The sequence below is a fragment of the Ambystoma mexicanum genome, chromosome 13 (genome assembly GCF_040938575.1).
Source record: "Ambystoma mexicanum isolate Mex_15411 chromosome 13, UKY_AmexF1_1, whole genome shotgun sequence".
Classification (NCBI taxonomy): Eukaryota; Metazoa; Chordata; class Amphibia; order Caudata; family Ambystomatidae; genus Ambystoma; species Ambystoma mexicanum.
The window spans coordinates 847,711,554-847,734,840 of NC_090938.1; the positions used below are offsets into that span (position 1 = coordinate 847,711,554).

Below are 23,287 nucleotides of genomic sequence, written 5' to 3' on the forward strand. Positions count from 1 at the left end.
GTATAAAACAGACTTACTCGGTCCTAGTGGGATCATCGACAGGTTTAGCCGATCTCATATTTAATCACCCTGTAAGGCTGGACCAACAACATGGGAGAGAATGATGAAAGCTACAAGATCAAGGTGGCCAAATGTAAGCCGAACTATCAGAGTTGAGCCACTCGCTGGGGAAGAAACCAGGAGTTGATCCTTTCTGCTCTTGTTACATAAAATGAACTGGTGATGTGTTGGCACTGTACAGGAAAGCTGAAGCCTAGTGGGCTAAGAGGAACATACTTTGCTTTGGGATTTTGTGGGAAACTTCAGACACACACTATTTCTGTTTGAACTATATCCAAAGACAAGAACCTGAGAGTTCAAGAGAGATTTTCTTAAGAGACTTTTTGGGAGGGGGTCATGTAACCAGCAGTAGACAAGAAAGTGTAAGGAGAGCCCCTTCTCTAGGCTAAGTGTGTCTTTCTGCTCTTTAGTGGTAGGGCCGGTTAGCCAAGGATAGGTTTGGACAGAGGACTAGTCGTGTTTGTGTGACATCCTGACAAGCACAGTTTTCCTTATGGCTTGTAGGATAGGGAAATTCCACCATAGCGATAGGGTAAGTGAGCATTTTTCTTAAGTTTAATACAGCCAAGACTTGACCGAAAAGGTCCAGCTGTCCACCTCCTGTCTCGGACTCATCACAAAAGGTTGAAATACCACAGCAGTTATGAAAGGGTGCTGCATAGAGTGCAGTTTTGCAAGCCTCTGAGAAGGGCAAGGAAAGCAGCACCTAATCCAGGCTGCAATGAACAAGCAATTGCAAGGGGGCGGCAGAGAGGAGCACTGGATGTACCAGGGCACAGGTGCTACTAGAGGGAACATGCAGTGTAGCGGAGTGCAGTACCACAGACTAGAGGGAATGCGGTGTAGAAGAGTGCAGTACCACAGACTAGAGGGAATGCGGTGTAGAAGAGTGCTGTACCACAGACTAGAGGGAATGTGGTGTAGCAGAGTGCAGTACCACAGACTAGAGGGAACGTGCAGTGTAGCAGCGTGCAGTACCACAGACTAGAGGGAACGTGCAGTGTAGCAGCGTGCAGTACCACAGACTAGAGGGAACGCGGTGTAGCAGAGTGCAGTACCACAGACTAGAGGGAACGCGGTGTAGCAGAGTGCAGTACCACAGGCTAGAGGGAACATGCAGTGTAGCAGAGTGCAGTACCACAGGCTAGAGGGAACGCGGTGTAGCAGCGTGCAGTACCACAGGCTAGAGGGAACGCGGTGTAGCAGAGTGCAGTACCACAGGCTAGAGGGAAAGCGGTGTAGCAGAGTGCAGTACCACAGACTAGAGGGATTGCGGTGTAGCAGCGTGCAGTACCACAGACTAGAGGGAACGCGGTGTAGCAACGTGCAGTACCACAGACTAGAGGGAACGCGGTGTAGCAGCGTGCAGTACCACAGACTAGAGGGAACGCGGTGTAGCAGCGTGCAGTACCACAGACTAGAGGGAACGCGGTGTAGCAGCGTGCAGTACCACAGGCTAGAGGGAACGTGCAGTGTAGCAGCGTGCAGTACCACAGACTAGAGGGAACGCGGTGTAGCAGAGTGCAGTACCATAGACTAGAGGGAATGCGGTGTAGCAGAGTGCAGTACCACAGACTAGAGGGAACGCGGTGTAGCAACGTGCAGTACCACAGACTAGAGGGAACGCGGTGTAGCAGAGTGCAGTACCACAGACTAGAGGGAATGCGGTGTGGAAGAGTGCAGTACCACAGACTAGAGGGAACGCGGTGTAGAAGAGTGCAGTACCACAGGCTAGAGGGAACGTGCAGTGTAGCAGCGTGCAGTACCACAGACTAGAGGGAACGCGGTGTAGCAGCGTGCAGTACCAAAGACTAGAGGGAACGCGGTGTAGCAGAGTGCAGTACCACAGACTAGAGGGAACACGGTGTAGCGGCGTGCAGTACCACAGACTACAGGGAACACGGTGTAGCAGCGTGCAGTACCACAGACTAGAGGGAAAGCGGTGTAGCAGAGTGCAGTACCACAGACTAGAGGGAACGCGGTGTAGCAGAGTGCAGTACCACAGACTAGAGGGAACGCGGTGTAGCAGCGCGCAGTACCACAGACTAGAGAGAACGTGGTGTAGCAGCGTGCAGTACCACAGGCTAGAGGGAACGCGGTGTAGCAGAGTGCAGTACCACAGGCTAGAGGGAACGTGCAGTGTAGCAGCGTGCAGTACCACAGACTAGAGGGAACGCGGTGTAGCAGCGTGCAGTACCACAGACTAGAGGGAACGCGGTGTAGCAGCGTGCAGTACCACAGACTAGAGGGAACGCGGTGTAGCAGAGTGCAGTACCACAGACTAGAGGGAACGCGGTGTAGCAGCGTGCAGTACCACAGACTAGAGGGAACGCGGTGTAGCAGCGTGCAGTACCACAGACTAGAGGGAACGCGGTGTAGCAGCGTGCAGTACCACAGACTAGAGGGAACGCGGTGTAGCAGAGTGCAGTACCACAGACTAGAGGGAACGCGGTGTAGCAGCGTGCAGTACCACAGACTAGAGGGAACGCGGTGTAGCAGCGTGCAGTACCACAGACTAGAGGGAACGCGGTGTAGCAGAGTGCAGTACCACAGACTAGAGGGAACGCGGTGTAGCAGCGTGCAGTACCACAGACTAGAGGGAAAGCGGTGTAGCAGAGTGCAGTACCACAGACTAGAGGGAACGCGGTGTAGCAGCGTGCAGTACCACAGACTAGAGAGAACGTGGTGTAGCAGCGTGCAGTACCACAGGCTAGAGGGAACGCGGTGTAGCAGAGTGCAGTACCACAGGCTAGAGGGAACGTGCAGTGTAGCAGCGTGCAGTACCACAGACTAGAGGGAACGCGGTGTAGCAGCGTGCAGTACCACAGACTAGAGGGAACGCGGTGTAGCAGAGTGCAGTACCACAGACTAGAGGGAACGCGGTGTAGCAGCGTGCAGTACCACAGACTAGAGGGAACGCGGTGTAGCAGCGTGCAGTACCACAGACTAGAGGGAACGCGGTGTAGCAGCGTGCAGTACCACAGACTAGAGGGAACGCGGTGTAGCAGAGTGCAGTACCACAGACTAGAGGGAACGCGGTGTAGCAGCGTGCAGTACCACAGACTAGAGGGAACGCGGTGTAGCAGCGTGCAGTACCACAGACTAGAGGGAACGCGGTGTAGCAGAGTGCAGTACCACAGACTAGAGGGAACGCGGTGTAGCAGAGTGCAGTACCACAGGCTAGAGGGAACGCAGTGTAGCAGAGTGTAGAGGACGGACTGTATGGTAGAATAGAGGACCAGAGTACTTTTCTCGGCAGAGCTGACAGCAGGACTCTGTGCTGTTTATCACCTTCCATTACACAGGCTTCTACGTTCTTGCTGCTATGTAGTCCCGAGTGGTATCTGATTGGTTTAGCTTACTCGTCTGTTTGCCTGCCCAAACACATATTGAATTTAGTGATGTTTGCCACATGCACAGCTCCCCACCTCCCCTGTGCAGCCCATGCACAGCTCCTCAACCCTCCATGCAGAGCTCCTCACCTAGCCTGTGTCCCATACACAGCTGCTCACCGCTCCATGCACAGCTCCTCACCGCTCCAGACTCCATGCACAGGTCCCACCTCCCCTGCATGCCCCATGCAGAGCTCCCAGCCCTGTCTGTACGGCCCATGCATAGCTCCCCGCCCATCCATGCAGAGCTCCCCACCTTCCTGTGGTCCATGCACAGCTCCTTACCCCTCCTCAGCAGTCCCTCCTTGCCATTCTTCAGGAGTTTCTGCAGCCTCGCGATACACTCCTTCTCCAAGTCTTCAGCCTTATCTTGGCTAAAGGCACTGTGCTGGTACTGCCACTGGTAATGGCTGCTCTCATCCGGCTGCACCCCTCCCTTGCCCTTCTTGAACCCGAGGAGGTCCTCACCATCGTAGGCGACCTGCAGAAATCCCTCTGTGACGTTATTCTGGAGCGTACACCCGGTCACCGTCTGGATGGTGTGCAGACCTGGGGAAGAGAAGGCCATCAACCCAAGGACCCAGAGTAAAGGTGGTGGGAAATAAAGTGTGGGTGGGGGTTAAGCCTCTGACAACCACCCAGGACTGCCATTACTAACCCACGGTGTATGCATGTTCTCCTGTGTGGCAGTGTCAGGGACCCAAGACTGTTAACAGGGATTGGGGATTCCCCACCCCCTAGTAGGAGTCCTGGCTCAGAGGCGGGGTGTGCGAGTTGGGAAGGACTCAGTCTCTGTACTTTCTACATGTGCCTGTCTAACTACCAACTTTCCATGCCCCCTACTGTTGTGCACAATGCTCACCAGTATTTTTCTCTTTTTCCCTTTGAACTACAATATCCAGAAGTCCTGGCGGTAGAGGCTAAAGAGAGCAACCCAACTGGGAAAGAGCCAGAGTGAATCTCAGGACCATGGATCGATCTGCATAACAAATCAGCATTTCAGACGCTCCATGCGACATGGACAAGAACTGTGAAATTGACTATGGCTTTAGTGGGCCACCATTATCATGGTCAAGAACTGGGAAACTGACTATGCCTTTAGTGGGCCGCCATTATCATGGACAAGAACTGGGAAACTGACTATGCCTTTAGTGGGCCGCCATTATCATGGACAAGAACTGGGAAACTGACTATGCCTTTAGTGGGCCGCCATTATCATGGACAAGAACTGTGAAATTGACTATGCCTTTAGTGGGCCGCCATTATCATGGACAAGAACTGGGAAACTGACTATGCCTTTAGTGGGCCGCCATTATCACATGCTGGCAGACCCGCGTAAGAGAAAGGGAAAGGGTTAAAGCCAGTTATGTACTTTTTGCTATACCTGTAACCAGGTCCCTGTGGAGAACGAAGCCAGCGGTTGGCCTGGGGAACAGGCTGGGAGAGAGAACCAATGCAAGGAGAGGGGGTCTCAAACATCAAGGCAGTGTGGGTAGTTTGGGTGATGTAAAGAGAGGAGAACCGACCAAGCGGAGGAAGGACGTGCAGAAGAGTTTGGAGGAGGATTGCTAAAGGAGCGTGCAAGGTTTTAGGTGTGGGTGGAGAAGGGGAAGAGTAGTAGAGCGAGGGAGGATAGAGAAAGTAGTAGCAAGCAAAGGACCATCAGAGAAGAGAAGAGGGAGAGACAGACGAGAGGGAAGAAGAGAGAGTAGAAGAAAGGGAGAGAAAGGATAGATCCAGGTGAGGAGTATAAGAGCATGTAAAGAGACGTCTCAGGGCGACGTGGGTTAGTGGAAGGCACAACCTCCTGATAACATTCAGATTGAGGGGGGACCAGATGAGGATCCACTTGGAAAGTTCCAGAGATATGAGGCGTTTGCATTTAGGCCATCCCAACCAGCCAGCCAGTTAGTTATTAGGCAATAGGGGTCTGGTGATCATTTTGGGGGTTAGGGATGCCTGTACTTGGATAGGGTCCACCCAGAGGAGACGCGAGAGGACGGCCCTTAGTGAGAAACCTTGGCACTTATTTTACATTTTAATAAAAACCCTTGAACCGTCTGGGAGAGTTGGTGTGTTCTTGTGGCTGTCGCACCTATGACCCTTCCCACACTCTGGCCTGTGCGTTCTAGTTCTGTGCGTGTACCGCTACCACACACCCCCTCCAGGTCTGCGCATGTTCTAGTTATGCGTGTGTACCTCTACCACACACCCCTCTCCAGGTCTGCGCGTGTCCTAGTTATGCGCGTGTACCTCTATCACACACCCCCTGCAGGTCTGCGCGTGTTCTAGTTATGCGGGTGTACCTCTACCACACACCCCCTCCAGGTCTGCGCATGTTCTAGTTATGCGTGTGTACCTCTACCACACACCCCTCTCCAGGTCTGCGCGTGTCCTAGTTATGCGCGTGTACCTCTACCACACACCCCCTGCAGGTCTGCACGTGTTCTAGTTATGCGGGTGTACCTCTACCACACACCCCCTCCAGGTCTGTGCGTGTGCGTGTTCTAGTTATGCGGGTGTACCTCTACCACACACCCCCTCCAGGTCTGCGCGTGTCCTAGTTATGCGGGTGTACCTCTACCACACACCCCCTACAGGTCTGCGCGTGTTCTAGTTATGCGGGTGTACCTCTACCACACACCCCCTCCAGGTCTGCGCGTGTTATAGTTATGCGGGTGTACCTCTACCACACACCCCCTACAGGTCTGCGCGTGTTCTAGTTATGCAGGTGTACCTCTACCACACACCCCCTCCAGGTCTGCGCGTGTTCTAGTTATGCGGGTGTACCTCTACCACACACCCCCTCAGGTCTGCACGTGTTCTAGTTATGCGGGTGTACCTCTACCACACACCCCCTCCAGGTCTGTGCGTGTGCGTGTTCTAGTTATGCGGGTGTACCTCTACCACACACCCCCTCCAGGTCTGCGCGTGTTCTAGTTATGCGGGTGTACCTCTATCACACACCCCCTGCAGGTCTGCGCGTGTTCTAGTTATGCGGGTGTACCTCTATCACACACCCCCTGCAGGTCTGCGCGTGTTCTAGTTATGCGGGTGTACCTCTACCACACACCCCCTACAGGTCTGTGCGTGTGCGTGTTCTAGTTATGCGGGTGTACCTCTACCACACACCCCCTCCAGGTCTGCGCGTGTTCTAGTTATGCAGGTGTACCTCTACCACACACCCCCTACAGGTCTATGCGTGTGCGTGTTCTAGTTATGCGGGTGTACCTCTACCACACACCCCCTCCAGGTCTGCGCGTGTTCTAGTTATGCGGGTGTACCTCTACCACACACCCCCTACAGGTCTGCGCGTGTTCTAGTTATGCGGGTGTACCTCTACCACACACCCCCTCCAGGTCTGCGCGTGTTCTAGTTATGCGGGTGTACCTCTACCACACACCCCCTCAGGTCTGCACGTGTTCTAGTTATGCGGGTGTACCTCTACCACACACCCCCTCCAGGTCTGTGCGTGTGCGTGTTCTAGTTATGCGGGTGTACCTCTACCACACACCCCCTCCAGGTCTGCGCGTGTCCTAGTTATGCGGGTGTACCTCTACCACACACCCCCTACAGGTCTGCGCGTGTTCTAGTTATGCGGGTGTACCTCTACCACACACCCCCTCCAGGTCTGCGCGTGTTATAGTTATGCGGGTGTACCTCTACCACACACCCCCTACAGGTCTGCGCGTGTTCTAGTTATGCAGGTGTACCTCTACCACACACCCCCTCCAGGTCTGCGCGTGTTCTAGTTATGCGGGTGTACCTCTACCACACACCCCCTCAGGTCTGCACGTGTTCTAGTTATGCGGGTGTACCTCTACCACACACCCCCTCCAGGTCTGTGCGTGTGCGTGTTCTAGTTATGCGGGTGTACCTCTACCACACAGCCCCTCCAGGTCTGCGCGTGTTCTAGTTATGCGGGTGTACCTCTACCACACCCCCTCTCCAGGTCTGTGCGTGTTCTAGTTATGCGCGTGTACCTCTACCACACACCACCTTCAGGTCTGTATATGTTCTAGTTCTGTGCGTGTACCTCTACCACACACCCCCCTTCAGGTCTGTGTGTGTTATAGTTCTGTGCGTGTACTTCTACCACACACCCCCTCTAGATCTGTGCATGTTTTATCATCACTCACCTCTGGTTTGGTTGAGTTGGTTTCCGATGGTCAGGAGTCCGGCTCTCAACACCCGATCTGCTTCTTCTGCTATGTCTGTGTGCCTCTCCCAGTCCTGCGAATCCAGGGTTTTCTCCACCCAGGGGGCCTGAGGCTCCAGCCTCCGGTTCTCACTGCTGTAGCCCTCGATGGGGATATCATCAATGTACCCCACTATGGAGAAGCGGGAGATCCCGGGGACCTCCTCCGAGAGGCTGCAGGCGAAGTAGCGCAGAGAGTGCGAGCCTGGGAGAGAGGAGGAAGTAAAGTGGTGGTGAGAGGGGCAGTCGTTTGCATCCTGGGCAGCAGGTAAGGCAAGCAGGAATAAGGTTGCATCCCAGAGTAAAAAGGTGTGCGGTGTCCAGGACGGTGTACATGGTGCAAATGTGTCACTTGAATCGAGCATACATTCAAAATAGGAGGAATTGGGTTTCTTTCTCCAGGTTAATCCATGACAGGCCAGGGGTGTAAATCATGATGGTGTCTTCGAGCCATGATGTATTGCATTCCCACAATAAAGAGAGGTGTAAGAGTACCCAGGAAGGGGCTGTTTGGTGTCTGTTGATTGCTTGGGTGCAGAGTAAACTCTCTACCCCCACCCCTTTTTCCAACACAAACACTTTCTTACACTGTGTGAACCAACAGACTAACACCAGAACCATTTACCTGACATGTCCCCAACACAAGGGTCAGGCAGAGTCAGGCATTTGCCCATAATTACACACACCGGACTGCCCTTTCCTTTCACCACAGGGATAAAAGGCTGAGCACGAGAGCACACTGAGTAAGGCCAAACGCACAAGGAATCAGCTATTTCCGGAATGGCCGTTCAAATGGAGCAGAGAGGCGGGGAGACCTGAAGGGGTGACAAGAAGGGAATTGCCCTTGCCCGTTTAAACCCAGACCCACAAAGCCTCCGAAAAGGGAGTCCTAAGACTGGACAGTACAGCTGGCGTGTGGTGTGACAGATGTCAACGGTACACAGGGCCCTCCCGCACCGTTAGCCAGGGTGGGGAGAAGCATTTGCCGCTGTGGTGCTGTCCTTGACTCCTGAGGCAAGAAACTCCAACAAGTTCAGCACAGCCGGTGAGTCGGAGAGAACGGATAGTAGACCGAACTGTGCTGGGCCCACAGTTACAAGCGGCACCAATGCATGAAAAAAAGAACATGTGTATTAACTTTAAAGAAAATCCAGTAAAGGTCCAGATACAAAGTGGTCCGGCGCCACGTAAACGCTCATTGGTGAGGTGTCAAAGTGGTCATACGAGGGTCAAGTAAAAACCCTTGTACAGTCGAAAGTCAGTGACACGTTGAGGAAGCAAAGTAAACTGTGATACTGGCAAATGTGAACCGGACTGGAGGATGCCTGTGAATTTAGGTGAACAGTAACACATCCATGAACCTTGTGATGACAAGTGTGAATCGGGCTGAGGGATGTCCACAGTGAATGATTGTTTAAAAACGACATTGAGACTCTTGAATGATAAAAGATGATGATCTTCTGAATGAAAGGCTGTATTGAACCCGACTGAGGGAGGTTACACAGAGAAGGATTGGAGCCCGGCTAAGGGGGATCCAAGGGTGAAGGGAAATCGCCTGATGTGAAGATTACAGAAGCATCATTACTGGGCTACATTTTCTCAGATTCAGAAATGTTGCATCTGGGAAAATCCAATATCCCTTGTCCAGTGCCCGACATGCACACTGTGCGGATGGGGCATGTCTGTGAGCTGGCGGGTGTGAGGTGCGTGAGCCTGAGAGCGAGGGGTGTGCGACTCTACATGTGTGTGTACATGCATGTATGCCTGTGCTTATGTGGTGGGGGGCATGGTGAGTTGGGGGTCGGGTCCCAAGACAAAGCAATGGCCAGTGATTTAAAGTGGCAGTGGGCTCCTATACTGGTAGCAACATCATAAGAAAATGATTTAATGTGGGGGTCCTGACAGCAACGTTCGGGAGTAGGGGTGGCAGGAGTAATATTCCCCACAACCACCTCCCCTCCCCATCCCTTCGTCGCTGTAAATCATTTATTTCCGGCAATGGATAGGAGTGTTGAGGCATGTGCCAATATAAAAGCAGTGTGCGACTAGGAATTTATAAATGTACTACATTTTAAGCAGACACTGCACTCTTTGTGCACCAGAATACTGATAAAGTGAGCAAACAATGCTAGTCATTATTACATTATCAATTACTAATAAATAAGTACAATTATAAACAAAGAAACAGAAAGTGGAACATATTTCACACTCGCCTACGGTTCATGTAAACTATGGCTAGAAATTCAAGTAGCGTAATGGTTACCGGCTAGATTCTGCTATTGGACATTTTCTCAGTGTTATATATGCATTACTTACAGTAATAGCATTTCTGATGATTGTATCTGCTTAGATTTACATGCTGTGCATATAGTCCGACATCTAGTGGTAATCACAGAGTATTGCATCTTGTCTTTCGAGGATCGAAAGGGGAAGTCGACATGGGCGTGCTTTTAACACTATCCCTAACATGACGTGTAGTGTACCCAAAATCCCTTGCACGTCGAGGTCCCTCTGGTTGCGTCTTTTCTGCCGTGAGGGAGCCTTAGGACTATTGTCAGTGAGTACAGATAGAGAGAAGTAGTAAGATGTCCATGTTCCTTCTCCGAGTGGGGAGAAAGGGTGGGCGCATGTGAATCCAAGCAGAAACAATCATCAGAAATGCTTTTACGGTAAGTAATGCATGTCTTCTGATGCTTGTGAATCTGCTTAGAATCACATGCTGTGCATAGACTAGCGAGCAGTACCCAGTGTTGGTGGTGGGATGTGAGAAAGAACAGTAGTAAAAAATAGGTCTTAGTACCGCTTGTCCCACCTGAGAATCAGACGTAGAGTGAGTATCTAGGCAGTAGTGTTTTGTAAAGGTGTGTACAGAACTCCAGGTTGCCGCTTTGCAAATGGACTCGAGAGGAACATTTGCAGTGAATGCTATGGAAGCCCCAGTGCCCCTTCTCTATCAGCCGCTCCAGGAAGTTGGAGGTGCCCAAACTCTAGGACTTCAGAAGCCAGGCCGCTAAATTGAGAGTTTGCAAGCAAGGATGGAGCATTTCCCCTTTGTCTTGTGATAGCATGTTGCATGGGCAAGGTAGCTTCATCGGAGGAGAGATTGACATCGCCATCAGATGGGAGAACCAGGGTTGGTGGCCCCACATTGGGGCCAGCAGAATCATTGCGACTGGTTCCTGGTGCATTTTGTGCATTATCTTGTTGAGAAGGGGAGTCGAGGGAAAAGCATAGACAAATTTCCCTGACCATGTTATCTAGAGACCATTCCCCTTGAAGCGGTTCTGGGGGTACCTGGAGGCGTAATCTTGGCATTGTGCGTTCTCCAGAGTTGCGAACAAATCGATCTCTGGGAAGCCCCATTCTGCGAAGACATTGGAGACAATGTCTTCGTGTAATCGCCATTTGTACTCTGTGGGTAGAGGCAAGTCTCTGCTGAGCATGTCTGCCAGAAGAAGTACCCCTGGAACGTGTTGAGACAGGAGGAACATCTTGTGTTTGAGAGCCCACTTCCATATGTTCTGGGACAGTTTGGATAGCCCTGGAGAGTGCGTGCCCCCCAGTTTGTTCAGGTAATACATGGCCGTGGTCTGCCCGCGAGGACTAGTACGGCCTTCCCCTGTAGTTGTGTTTGAAAAACCTTGAGGGCTTTGTGCACTGCTAACAACTCCAACAGGTTTATGTATTTGGATGCTACCGCTGGGGACCATACGCTGTACGCCGTGTGATGAAAGAGGTGAGCCCCCCACGCCGTGAGAGATTCATCCGTGGTGAGAGTGGCGTCTACTGCGGGGGTGGTGAAGGTTTTCCCCTGTAAGAGGTTTTCCCTCAGCCACCACTGCAGAGAGGGAACAAGGGCTGCTGAGACAACCACTAGATCGTCCCATAGTCCGATGGTCTGAAACCATTGGCTGTTGAGTCACTCCTGCTTGGGGCGCATGCGCAAATGTGCGTGTGGGACTAAGTAAATGCAGGAGGCCATCATCCCCAACAGTCACATGGCTTTGCGTACAGTCACCTTGGGTTGGCTACATAGTGAGGGATCTGGAACAGCATGTTTTGAACCCTCTCGTTGGAGGGGAAGACAAGGCTGTCTTCTGTCCGAATTAGAGCCCCCAGAAATAGTTTGACTTGGCTGGGGTCTAGGCTGGACTTTTTCTTGTTGATTGAGAATCCCAGACTGAAGAGTGAATCTACTGTCTTTTGGGTGTTTGATAGGCATGTTCCGTATGAATCCCCTGTTATTAGCCAGTCGTCGAGGTAAGGATATACTGGAATGGACTGCCTGCGTAGGTGAGCAGCTACTACCGCCAGCACCTTTGTAAATACTCTTGGGGCTGAGGCAATGCCAAAGGGAAGAAGCTTGAACTGATAGTGCTTGTCCTCTATCATGAACCTTAGGTACTTTCTGTGCGCTGGCAACATTGAAATATGAAAGTATGCATCTTTCATGTCCAATGTTGCCATGTAATCCCTCTGTGTTAGTAGAGGGATTACTTCCTGCAATGTTGTCATTCTGAACTTTTGCGTCTTGACAAACTTGTTCGCTGGGCGCAAGTCTAACACAGGTGAGAGCCTTTTTGGGTACAAGGAAGTACACTGAATAAATACCCTTGTTTACCAGTAGAATGGGGAAGACTTCTATTGCACCCTTTTCTTGAAGGATCTGCACCTCTTGTAGTAGGATCTTTAGGTGTTCTGGTGACAGGCGTCTGGAAGTAGGTGGTCGGTATCGATGTGGTCAGCTGAACTCGATACAGTACCCGTGGGCGACGGTCTTCAGAACCCACTGGTCTGTGGTGATCCCCCTCCCATGCATGAAACAAAGTTGTTATTCGTCCCCCAGCGGGGAGGCCTGGGAGGGGACCCGGATTGGCACGTCATTTTAGAGCAGAGACCAGGGAGCCTCTTGATATTGAGTTTCTACCCCTTTGTTTGCCTCAGCGTTGACCCTTTTGTTGATATTGGGCCGTGGAAGTTGCATCTTGTCCGAAGGACCATGGTGCATTCCCCGTTCTGTATTGATTGTGGGGGGAATGCAGGGAGGATTGTCCTCGAAAGGACCGGCGAGAGCTACCCCCTTGTTGCTGGTAGTGTCTTGCCGTAATATGGTTTAGGGACTTTAAGGTAATGTGCTCTTTCTTAGCTGTTTCAAGGGCATCGTCCACTTTCTTCCCAAACAGGTTAGTCTCTTCAACTAGCTTGTTAATAAGGGATGCCTGGGCCGCAGGCTTAAATCCCGAATTCTTAAGCCATGCATGCCTTTTGAGCAGGGTATCTTGGGCCAGTGTTCGTCCTGCTGTTTCTGCTGCATCCAGGGTATTTTTGAGGATATTCTGATTGACCTGCCTCCCTTCCGAAACAATGGCCAGAAGGCGTGATCGTGCAGGCTCTGGGACTTCTTGCAGGCCCTCCTGGAGCAAATGCCACTGGATGTCGCTATAACTAGCCAGCAATGTGGTGTTAGCAATCCTAGTGGAGTAAGCAGTTGATGTTGTAATGCACTTTCCAAGGGCATATAACTTCTTGCAATCCTTGTCTGGAGGTGCCTCTGCCGTAGACAAGGGTACTCCGGCTCTCTTCCTTCTAGTAGTAACTACTAGGGAGTCAGTAGTGGCATGTCCCTGGATATATAGCGGGTCTGTTGGAGAGGGGCGAAAAAGCTTTTTAACTCTAGGATTTACAGCTCTTGTCTGAGATGGAGTTAACAAAGAGGGAGTGATGTGTCTCTTGATAGAATTCAATAGTGGTAACGCTTGTGGGTGGTTTTTCTTTTAAAATGTCCTCCACAAAGTCGGTGTCCTTTACCGCCTCTTGAGTGGCAATTTCAAAGTGTTCGGCAGCCTTCTTCAGAATATCATTGAAGGCCATCTGGGCAATAGGTGAGGCATGTCTCTGAGGAGATAAGGCTGGAGGATCTATACACAGGGTGTCTGGATCTGGAGTAGTGGAAGGTGAAAGCCATGGTGCCTCGCCTACCGGTTGTTCATCATCCCAGTCTGGACACTGGTCAGGCGTCTCGTCAAAGGGATTCTCTCCCTCATCATAGGGGTCTTGATGGATTTCATCAGGGTCTGACAGGTCAAACACCTCCTCATGAGGGAACTGACAACGTTTTTTGAACTTTGGACAACGTAGGGTAAGAGTCTTCCTCTCTTGGTCTCTTTGGGGTAATAAACCTTTCCGAAAGGTCTACAAACTTGGAAAGCTTGTTCATGTATCCCTCAATCAGATCTCTGGTCAATAGGGATGAACCAGAGGGGTCTGAAGGTGGAAAGGAATCTTCTTGAGGACTTGGGTCTCTATGTGGTCAAGATTTGTCAGCCAGTGTCTTAAAGGGGCTGAGACCCATCTGAATATTCTTCTTGGCCCTCTCTGCGTCTGGATGTGTCCTTTGGCTTATTTGCCAGCGAGATGATGTTCGCAAGACTCTCGCGTATCTCTGGCGTATCGGAAAGGGATTTTGACGAGCCTGACGGCTTTGTGGCGGTTTTTGGCGCTGCCGAAACCTTTGGCGCTGACGCGCTCTTATGAGGCGTTTGGTGCGGACGCCCTTTTGACTTGAATGCCCGGACGCATGCCGTTTCGATGGTTGCAGGGAGGGTGGTCGACCATGGGGATCGGTGGGTTCCGTCGAAAGTTGTGACATTCCCGTTGGCGTCTGTGGCCTTCCCGACAACTTCGTCAAGGGAGCTAGGGTTTTTTTGTGTTTTTCTTTACGTGGTGTGGATGTGTCCTTGTCGCCGGGGTGTTGTCTCCCCATAGCAGAACCAATGGCGTGTCTGCCGGGGATGTGGATGGACATCTCAGAACTTGCCTGTTCCGCAGAGAGGTCAATGGCCTCCGCATCGGAGCCATGGCTGTCACTTACATCCTCATCACTCGAGGCGCCTGCGCTGACGGGGGAGCTACTCTCGGCCTGCTGCTTGTTGTTGGCTGCCCACCGCTTTGTCCACCCTTCTTTTTTCATCTTTGGATGTAAAAGTTGGTAGGACTTGCACTTGATCTCGAGGTAGACACTTGTTACACCGACGGTGTGCGTCTTTCCATGGATATTTGCTGTTGCAAGAAGTGCAAAATTTAAAAAGGAGCCCTGTCCATAGCTCAGGGTAAAAGCGACAGCAAAACCAGAAGGGTAAAAGGAAGGGAGAAGGTAATGCATTCTACAAAGGAATCAAAACCCACAGGCCCCACTCTCCCTACTGAATAGGCCTGGCCGGAGGGCCGAGGCCACGCGGTCGACTGCGTCGATCGAAGCAGCAGCCGCCAAAACCTGCAGTCGTCTTTGGCATTGGTTCAGGGGTAGTCATCGATGAAGGAATGACGAATATGAATGACCAACAGTCGTGGACAATGAAATAGAAAGTTAGCAATCTTTGAGCTCTGCATAAGGCGACCAGCTAGGGGGGTGGAAAAAACCAATCTGAGGGACCTCAACGCGTGAGGGATTCTGGGTACACTACACATCACATTAGGAATAGTGTTACAAGCACGCCCATGTCGATGTCCCCTTTCAATCCTCGAAAGACAAGATGCAATACTCTGCGATTACCACTAGATGTCAGACTATATGCACAGCATGTGATTCGAAGCAGATTCACAAGCATCAGAAATATGGGATACATTACTCACCGTAATCTTATTTCTGATGCTTGTATCTGCTTAGACTCACATGCTATGCATAAGCCGACATCTAGTGGAAGCTGCAGAGTATTCCTGTTGTTTTTGAAACTCGAAAAGGGACATCGACAGGGCGTGCCAGTAATACTATCCCTCGTACGACGTCCACTGTACCCATGTCCCCTCAGCGATTATTCTGCCCGCATTGTCTGCGGCATCCAAGTAATTTTTTAGGATGCAGTTTGACACCCCCTTTCCTTCCGCTACTGCGGGGGGCAGTTGCGACTTTAAAGGTTCTGGAGCAGAGTCCATTAGGGTTGCAATCTCCTCCCACTTGTGGCAGTTGTAACTTGCCAATAAAGTGGTGTTGTTGGCAATCCTTATTTGAAAAGCCGCTGAGGGGGCCACTTTTCTTCCGAGAGTGTAAAGCTTCTTGCTCTCCTTATTAGGGGGTGCTTGCGATGAAGCTAGAGGTGTTCCTGCCCCTTTTTGTGTTGTGGTCACTACTAGTGAATCTGGTTTTAATTGGCCCCTGATGTACAGTGGGGGCCTGTGGGCGCAGGCCGGAACATCTTTTCAATATGCGGTTTCATCGCCCATGTTTGGCTAGGAGTCTCTAGAGAGGGTTAGATTCTTCTTTGAAGATACCGAAGAATAGGTGTAAATTGGGTAACAGCCTTCCTGTCCCCTAAAACATCCTCTACAAAATCCTCGTCTAATTGCGACTCCTGGGGTCTGTATCTGTAAATGCTCGGTTGCTTTTATCAGCATATCATTATAATGAAGTTGGTTGTCCACCGGTGAATCTGCCACTGGTGGGAGGTTAACTGGAGAGGGTAAGTTATACACATCCTCTTCATCGTAGTATTGGTCCACCTCCTCTAGGGTTTCAATCTCCTCAGAGTCTGTATTTGGATCATAGAGATCAGTTTGGACTGGGTCTTGCTGAGGGGTAACCAGAAGGGTGTCTGGACGTGGCCTCTTTGCTGGGGGTTACAAAGACGTGGCATCACTAGTTGGTGGCGTGTTTTGTAAGCTTTGCATAGCCTGGGGATTTTGCTCTAAAATCTTTGCCATGATTGTAATGCGTCTCATCACCCTATCAACATCCTGAGGTCCACTGAGAGGAACTTGGTATAGTCACAGGAGGTTTTGGCGCTGTAGGAGTAGGCTGGCCCTTGTTTTTCAAGGCTGCTGCTATGGTATCCTCCCCTTGGGAAACAATGTCTTTCTCCTTGTGTGGTGTACTTGTTTTCTATCTATGAGAATATTGACTCTTTGAAGAGTGTTTTTGGGAAGTTTTCCCCTTAGGAGTCGTCTCTGGGACATGCTTTTGCACCAGATGGGCTATTTTCGAAGTCTTGGTGCTTTTTGCTGATTTCGACGTTTGTGAGGAGTTTCGAATTTCAGCAGACGGAAGGTCCGAAGCCACATCTTCCGACGCTTGGCTGATGATTTGGACACAGCGTCTGAGTCATCTCGCAACTTTGAGGGCCTGTCGTGTGGCGATCAGGATCTCGAGTGCCCAGAGGACAGGGACCTAGTGGACCTACCCCTCAATGGCGTGTGCGGGCATGTAGATGATGATGTCATCGACTCTCGGGCCTTGGATATGTGCTTAGTGTGCGCCGATTTATGCGTGCTGCTGCCACCAGGTGTCGTCCCCGTAACAGCACCACCAGACTGTCTGATGGGGCTAGCACGTGGGATTCGGTCAGTTCCCCATCGCCTTTCTCGTCTGAAAAGACGCTGATGCTGCCGTCGCTGGATACACCCTCCACGTCCATGGCGGCTTCAGCCTGCATGGCGTGGTGGGCCCAACGTTTGGGCTTTCGGTGCTTTAGGGTTTTTGGTTTGAAGAGCTGACAAGCTCGACAGTGGCCCTCGTCGCAGTCCCGTGCAAGACAGAGGTTGCACACCTGGTGTTCGTCTTTCCAGGGGAACTTCTTGTTGCCACTGGGCCAGAATTTAAATGGTGTGTTTTCCATATTTGGATGGAAGGGCAGCTAGGTGAAAATAGAGAGGAAAAAGGGGAAAATGCATTCTTTTAGTGGCCTAAGAAATGTCCACCCCCCACTCTCCCTACTGTCTGGGCCAAGGCCCGGTGCAGCCTTCCAATACCGAAGGGGTGTCGTCAAATCAAGCTCTTTGTACAATGACGTTCTTCCTTATCACTGCCGTATAAGATGTTCGTCGAAGGTCGGTAATATAAAGGATAGAAAGAGTACTAGCTCTAATAACGTTAATAATCAATGGCATTAGCCGAAACAGAACTCCAGGTTATAGCGTCCGATGATGATGGTGGAAAAAAACAATCTGAGGGACCTCGACGCGTGAATGGCCATTGGTACAGTGGACGTCACTCTAGGGATGGTATTACTGGCACGCCCTGTCGACATCCCTCTTCGAGTTTCGAAAATAAAAACTAATACTCTGCAGCTTCCACTAGATGTCGGCCTATACATAGCATGTGATCTAAGCAGATTGCACAAGCCTCAGAAATATATATATATTTGCACAAGCCTCAGAAATATATATATATATATATATATATTCACTAACAACGTTGTTAAAAGGGACATTATGGTTAAGTTGCACTAGCAAAAACCTAGGAAATTCAATGGAAAAACGTTACAGGGAGGTTATGGTTGCAGGTAAAACCGAAAAAAAAAAAGAAATTCACCAGTTATGGTAAACTAAGCAACCATAACTCGTGCCACCACTGTGCACTGCAAGGACTAACATCCATGACATCAAAGATGCCATCAGAAATCTCACTGATGACATCACATGTGCATTTAGTTTTAATAGGAAGCCTCTACAAGGGATTGTTATTGTAATGGCGTCAGAAAACTATGAAATATTATTGGAGGAACTATCATGAGAGAAGTAGTTCATGGAGGAATGCATCGCTATACACACCATTGTATTACACAATTCTTCATTGTACATGAAGGAACTCATGTTCAAACGTAGCCATTGTCTGCACCATGCCTCATGGAAGTGTAACCTTCTAAATATTTCCATGTTACATAGTGAAATCATGCATGCATTCACTTTAGAGTGTCGGGTACTGTGAAACATGTAGTAGCTACCATTGCCTTTATAACTACATAATTGGACTACTGCACAGAAACCATAAAGACACAGTAATGCATACACACATGACTATATATACACAGGGGAATTAAAGTAAACTAAAAAGGAGCAGTATTACCAGAAACTGTTCATAACATAACTAATTATCTTCATGCACAGAAACCAGTGCTGCGTTTTACGCTTTCCTCTTCCCCTATATGTATATGTATCATATGATGTGCGGGAACTGTAAGGAAAGTAGTGTAAGAACATATGAGCAGGGTGCCGTACACAAATATGGAACCTTTTCAATGGTTTGTTCCCGACTGTGAGTGAAGAAAAGCACCTGCCCTACTTATGGTAGTGAACAAAACAGAGGGAGCCACACATGTGATGTCATCAGTGATGTCATGAATGAGATTTGTGATGGCATCTTTGATGCCATGGGTGTTAGTCCTAGCAGTGCACACTGGTGGCACGAGTTATGGTTGCTTAGCTTACCATAACTGTCAAATTTCGGGGGGTTTCGGTTTTACCTGTAACCATAACCTCCCTGTAACAACATTTTTCAATTGAATTTCATAGGTTTTTGCTAGTGCAACTTAACCATAAAGTCCCTTTAACAAGGTTTTTGTTAGTGAATTTCATAAGTTTTTAGTAGGGCAGTGTAAAGAGAACGTTGCTTTAGCATAGTGTATTTAGAAATGATGCAATGTTTGTAGTACCGCAGATGCACCATTACGTCCCTTTTGCAATATTTACTGTGGCCGATTATGATATAAAGCTCCTTGTAGAGTGTCACAATGTAAGTGCCAATGAAGGGAGGCAGTGCGACGCGCATCGTATACCCTACACACAATTGTGTGCTAAATGGAAGGAACTGAGGTACTGTGGAAAACACTGCAGTGGAAACAGGTATAAATGGGTGGCTTTTGAAACAGATGGTTGTGCGTGTTGCAGTGCGTTTTGAAGAGCGCAAGTGCGCAACAGCAGGCACAAACATTATACCTATACTTCCAAAAAGGGCAGCAAGGCAATGTGTGTACAGCGTGCAGAAAAAGGAAATGCAGGGAACTCTATTTGTAGGGAAAACTCTTCGTGCTGTAAAACGATAGATTCCCATTTGTACAGTACGACAATGGCACAAGTTGTAAAAAGACACAAATACGCTTCTTCACAATGTACCGCACTTTCTCCATTTCCGGACCAAATAAAAAAATAACGCGCCTACATGGGTGTCTGCATAATGGGATACACAATTATGCAGGAGATCGGAAACAGGACCATTACCCTGGCCTACTGCCTCCCTCAGCACAAAAGGCACTGAAAATCGTGTTACATGGTATTCATTTCTCCCTCCACAGTCAACAATATTATCATTGTGATTTAACGTCATCAAAGTCTCACACAGACAAACCAAAAGCAATAACTTCAGTGTAGCTGCTCCATACGCATACAAACCCACATGATAAACTCCACACGTAACTCCCACCAGACTCTGTTTTCCATTCACCGTCAAGTAATATATGTGCAATTCACCCAGAAAGCATACGTTGTGGCTCGTACAACACACAGCCATAAGCTCAACCTCTGCATTTAGGTCAACAAATATACCGTATACTAGTCTGTGCGTTCACTCCACACCCAGAAAGCTTATTGCACAATCTCATGTCCTCCACATTCCAAATATAAGGTGGCCATGTGCGAAAGGGCCGTAAGTTACACGTACAACCCTGCAACTGTTACGATTTCCGCTGACTTTTACAGATGTGGAGGAGAGGAATACATTTCAACCAGGGTAGGGGATGTCCTTTGTAGTGGTTGCTCTTAAAAAAGCACTTTTCTTTTTTAAAACAACTTCCACACTGAACTCTTTTTTGGGGCTTTTATGATTGTTTTTATTTGTTGCACTGCGCCTCACATTCTTACAATACTGTCTTCAGTGCAGCCTGTAGATTGGAAAACCAAATGTCATTGCCACTGGGCGACAATGAAATGCCATTTCCATGGAGAAGGTGCAGATATCGATAGTCAATGTTGTCACGGTCACAGGAGTACATCCCAGCAGCACGCAAGAAGTTACACATGCTTCTGCTGATAAGACGCCTTCCCACCTCTGGCTGCCGACAACAGTCATTGGGATAGTTATATACTGGACTTGGTGGTATATATGAGAAAGGCACCTTTGCAGTGGCAAAAATGTGCTGCACTTCTTTCCTCATCTTTTTGATTGACAGCACACACTTGCACAAGCTATGTAACCCAAAAGCAATGCTCCATAGTGCACTACCACAACGTGTACAGTACCTAAACGGGCCACTCGTCGACTTTCTGCAAGCAAATTGTCGAAAGTACGGATAGCAACACCACACCACAAAGTCTCCACTTCGTCCAAATTCAAATTGCCATTAAGGCCTCTTTCCACAGCATAGTGCAGCAGATCTAGCACAAAGAGATCACCCACTATGAAAACTGTACATCTGACCATCCCTGCCAGCGCAGTACACACAGTAATGAAACAAAATATGTCTGCCCTTTCCTGTGATGCACATTCTAACCACCTGATTGGACAATTGCAACAATCGCATATCCATTGGCCAGCATGTTTAAAAGCCAAGAATGTAGCATGTGCGTCACGTAAAGTATCGTAAGGGCCGCGCCCCAGTAAATCATGACCAGTCCTTCTTCCCTTTCCACTATCCTCTTCCCACCACGCCCTTATTAGGTATTGCTAAGTATTCACACACGCATCCAGCAATGCCCTCCAAGACTTCAGCATCTTACAATGTCAGATCTCCACAAGACTTCATATGTATCATTACAAAATCAGCCTGCACGTGTGCTGTTATTGGAAAGCACTTCCAGTGGAACGTTCAGTGAAACACTGCATGAGTTATACATAAGTACCCAGCCTCACAAAAGAAAGGCATGAACAGTTTATTTGCAATATGTTCACAACTAGTGCCTCTGCGCACGATAACTGCCTCCAAGCGTCTACTACGCATTTAAAAAGCATACTAATGTTCCTCCCATCTCCTTCCATAAAGTGGCAATTTGTTCGCATGTGCTTGCAACGTCGTTTTCATTTACTACTATTATACACTATATTAGCGAAACCGGAAATCTGTTCTTTCCTTCCGACAATGCTATGAAAATTGTTCCCCACTAACCCACCTACTACCTAACTCCTAAAAAGAAGGCACTAAAGCCACCACTAAATGTATCTTAGCAACCTACAGTCACTTGCCAAAAGGTCAGTGTGTGCACGGCGTGGTGCTTTGTACACTGCACTGTTGCCACAGGCTCTTTTTAAACCTACCAGCTTCCACTCTGCGCCTTCAGCAACTCATTCGTCAGAGGAGTGTGCAACTTGTCCTTGGCCTAAACGGCAAGGATCGTATCTCTGCTGGACTAAAATGTCTGCAATATCTCACAGTGGCTACGAACAATAAACTGAAAACCCTGTACATTATGCAGAACACCTTCTGGTCCCTGGGACCGCAATACCTTGCACTGTCACTTCCTAAATATCTGCTTGCTTCAGCTCTTCCCTCATCCGCCTCGTCCTCTCTCAGGGTCAGTTGCTTCTACATGCAACCACATGGTGGTAGATGTGTTTCTTCTGCTGTGGCCTCCCTGTGGAACACGATCTGTCTCCCTGGACCTTGAGGAGAAGCATTGTATGGCCTGAAAGCACCTAAAAACCTTTCCATGTGCTGCTTCTTCTTCCCCTCCTCTCCCCTACTCACTTCCTGGCTAAAAAGTATTGTGCAATGCTTTGCAACCCACCCTATAATCAGTGCCCCAGGCCACCTCCCTCCCTACAGTTCCACCCTTGCACTTGCTTTCTACCAACCCCCACACTTGGGGACTGTTTTCTGTAACAGTAACAGTCCAGCCACCACTTCATGTCTACAATCATCCTTGCACTTGCCAGCACCTGCCGTAGTTGCATGTATTTATATTTTGTGTTGTTCCCATCTACTGCACTATGCCCTCCCTCTTCCCATTCACTTGCGCACTCTCAATGTCAGCTGGCCTAGAGGAATCCACGTCTCTGTGTGGCCTCTGTTCCGCCTCCCTTTCCTCGGCTCGCCTTCACACACTTGTATGTAGGGGCGATAGAAATAGCACAAAATACCATAGCACATCATATCATATATTGCACACACTGCATTCATAACATGATGCCTACCACATACCTTGTAAACTTCAGAATATGGTCTTCCCACTATAATGCATGTACTACAAATGTCAGAAAAGTCATATCACAAAACCAGTAGAGAATGTATATTAGCAACGTTAAGCAAACAGAATACATGCCCCTTAACTTGCACACTTTCACCATAGCCTCCTACATTGATTGGTACAAACAAACCTTCTTTCACAGTGTTTATGTACACACCACAACCAGCCACCACATTGCCCAATGGCTTAGCCTCCACATAGCCAATGCCATAGGTGCCATCCTAAAAAGAACCGGATGTGCCACATCTAATCTTCCAAGTGCAGCGGAATCCGCTGCATTACCGTGCTAGAAACTGGAGGGGAATGGGGTTCAAGGGGTGTTTGCGGTGGTTTGGTGTGGGTGGGGTAACGGGAAGGAATGTGAAACAGGGGTGGGGATTGTGTCTTAAGGATTGTCTCTAAAAACACATTTTTGTTTTCATGTTGTCGACTTTGTGTTATGTACGTGCATTCATACCGTTTTTTTCTCTTTTGATGACTGTTTGCTTCTGCTCCTCACATTTTTCTCGACTGAAGATTAACGCTTATCTTGCATTTCTACAGAATTCTTTGCAATGCTTCGTGCAGAGTGGCAAACAACACCATTGCCAATGGAGGTAAAAAAAAATGCCATTTCCTTGAAACCACTGGAAATCTGGCTGGTTACTAACGCTTTCATAGTTGGTGCAGAACGTCCCACCACTGCACATAA

The 23,287-nt window shown here is 49.3% G+C and overlaps 1 protein-coding gene across 4 annotated transcripts in view; it reads right to left on the minus strand.

Moving 5' to 3' along the window:
• LOC138522107 (major histocompatibility complex class I-related gene protein-like) overlaps positions 1–23,287 on the minus strand; it is a 458,357-nt gene that overhangs the window by 269,772 nt on the left and 165,298 nt on the right. For all 4 annotated transcript variants that reach the window (XM_069635375.1, XM_069635374.1, XM_069635373.1 and 1 more), the window contains exons 3-4: positions 7,592–7,855; positions 3,738–4,001 (exon numbers count right to left, since the gene is read on the minus strand). In XM_069635375.1, coding sequence (XP_069491476.1) covers positions 3,738–4,001; positions 7,592–7,855 — 528 coding nt within the window. The remainder of the gene's footprint in view (positions 1–3,737; positions 4,002–7,591; positions 7,856–23,287) is intronic.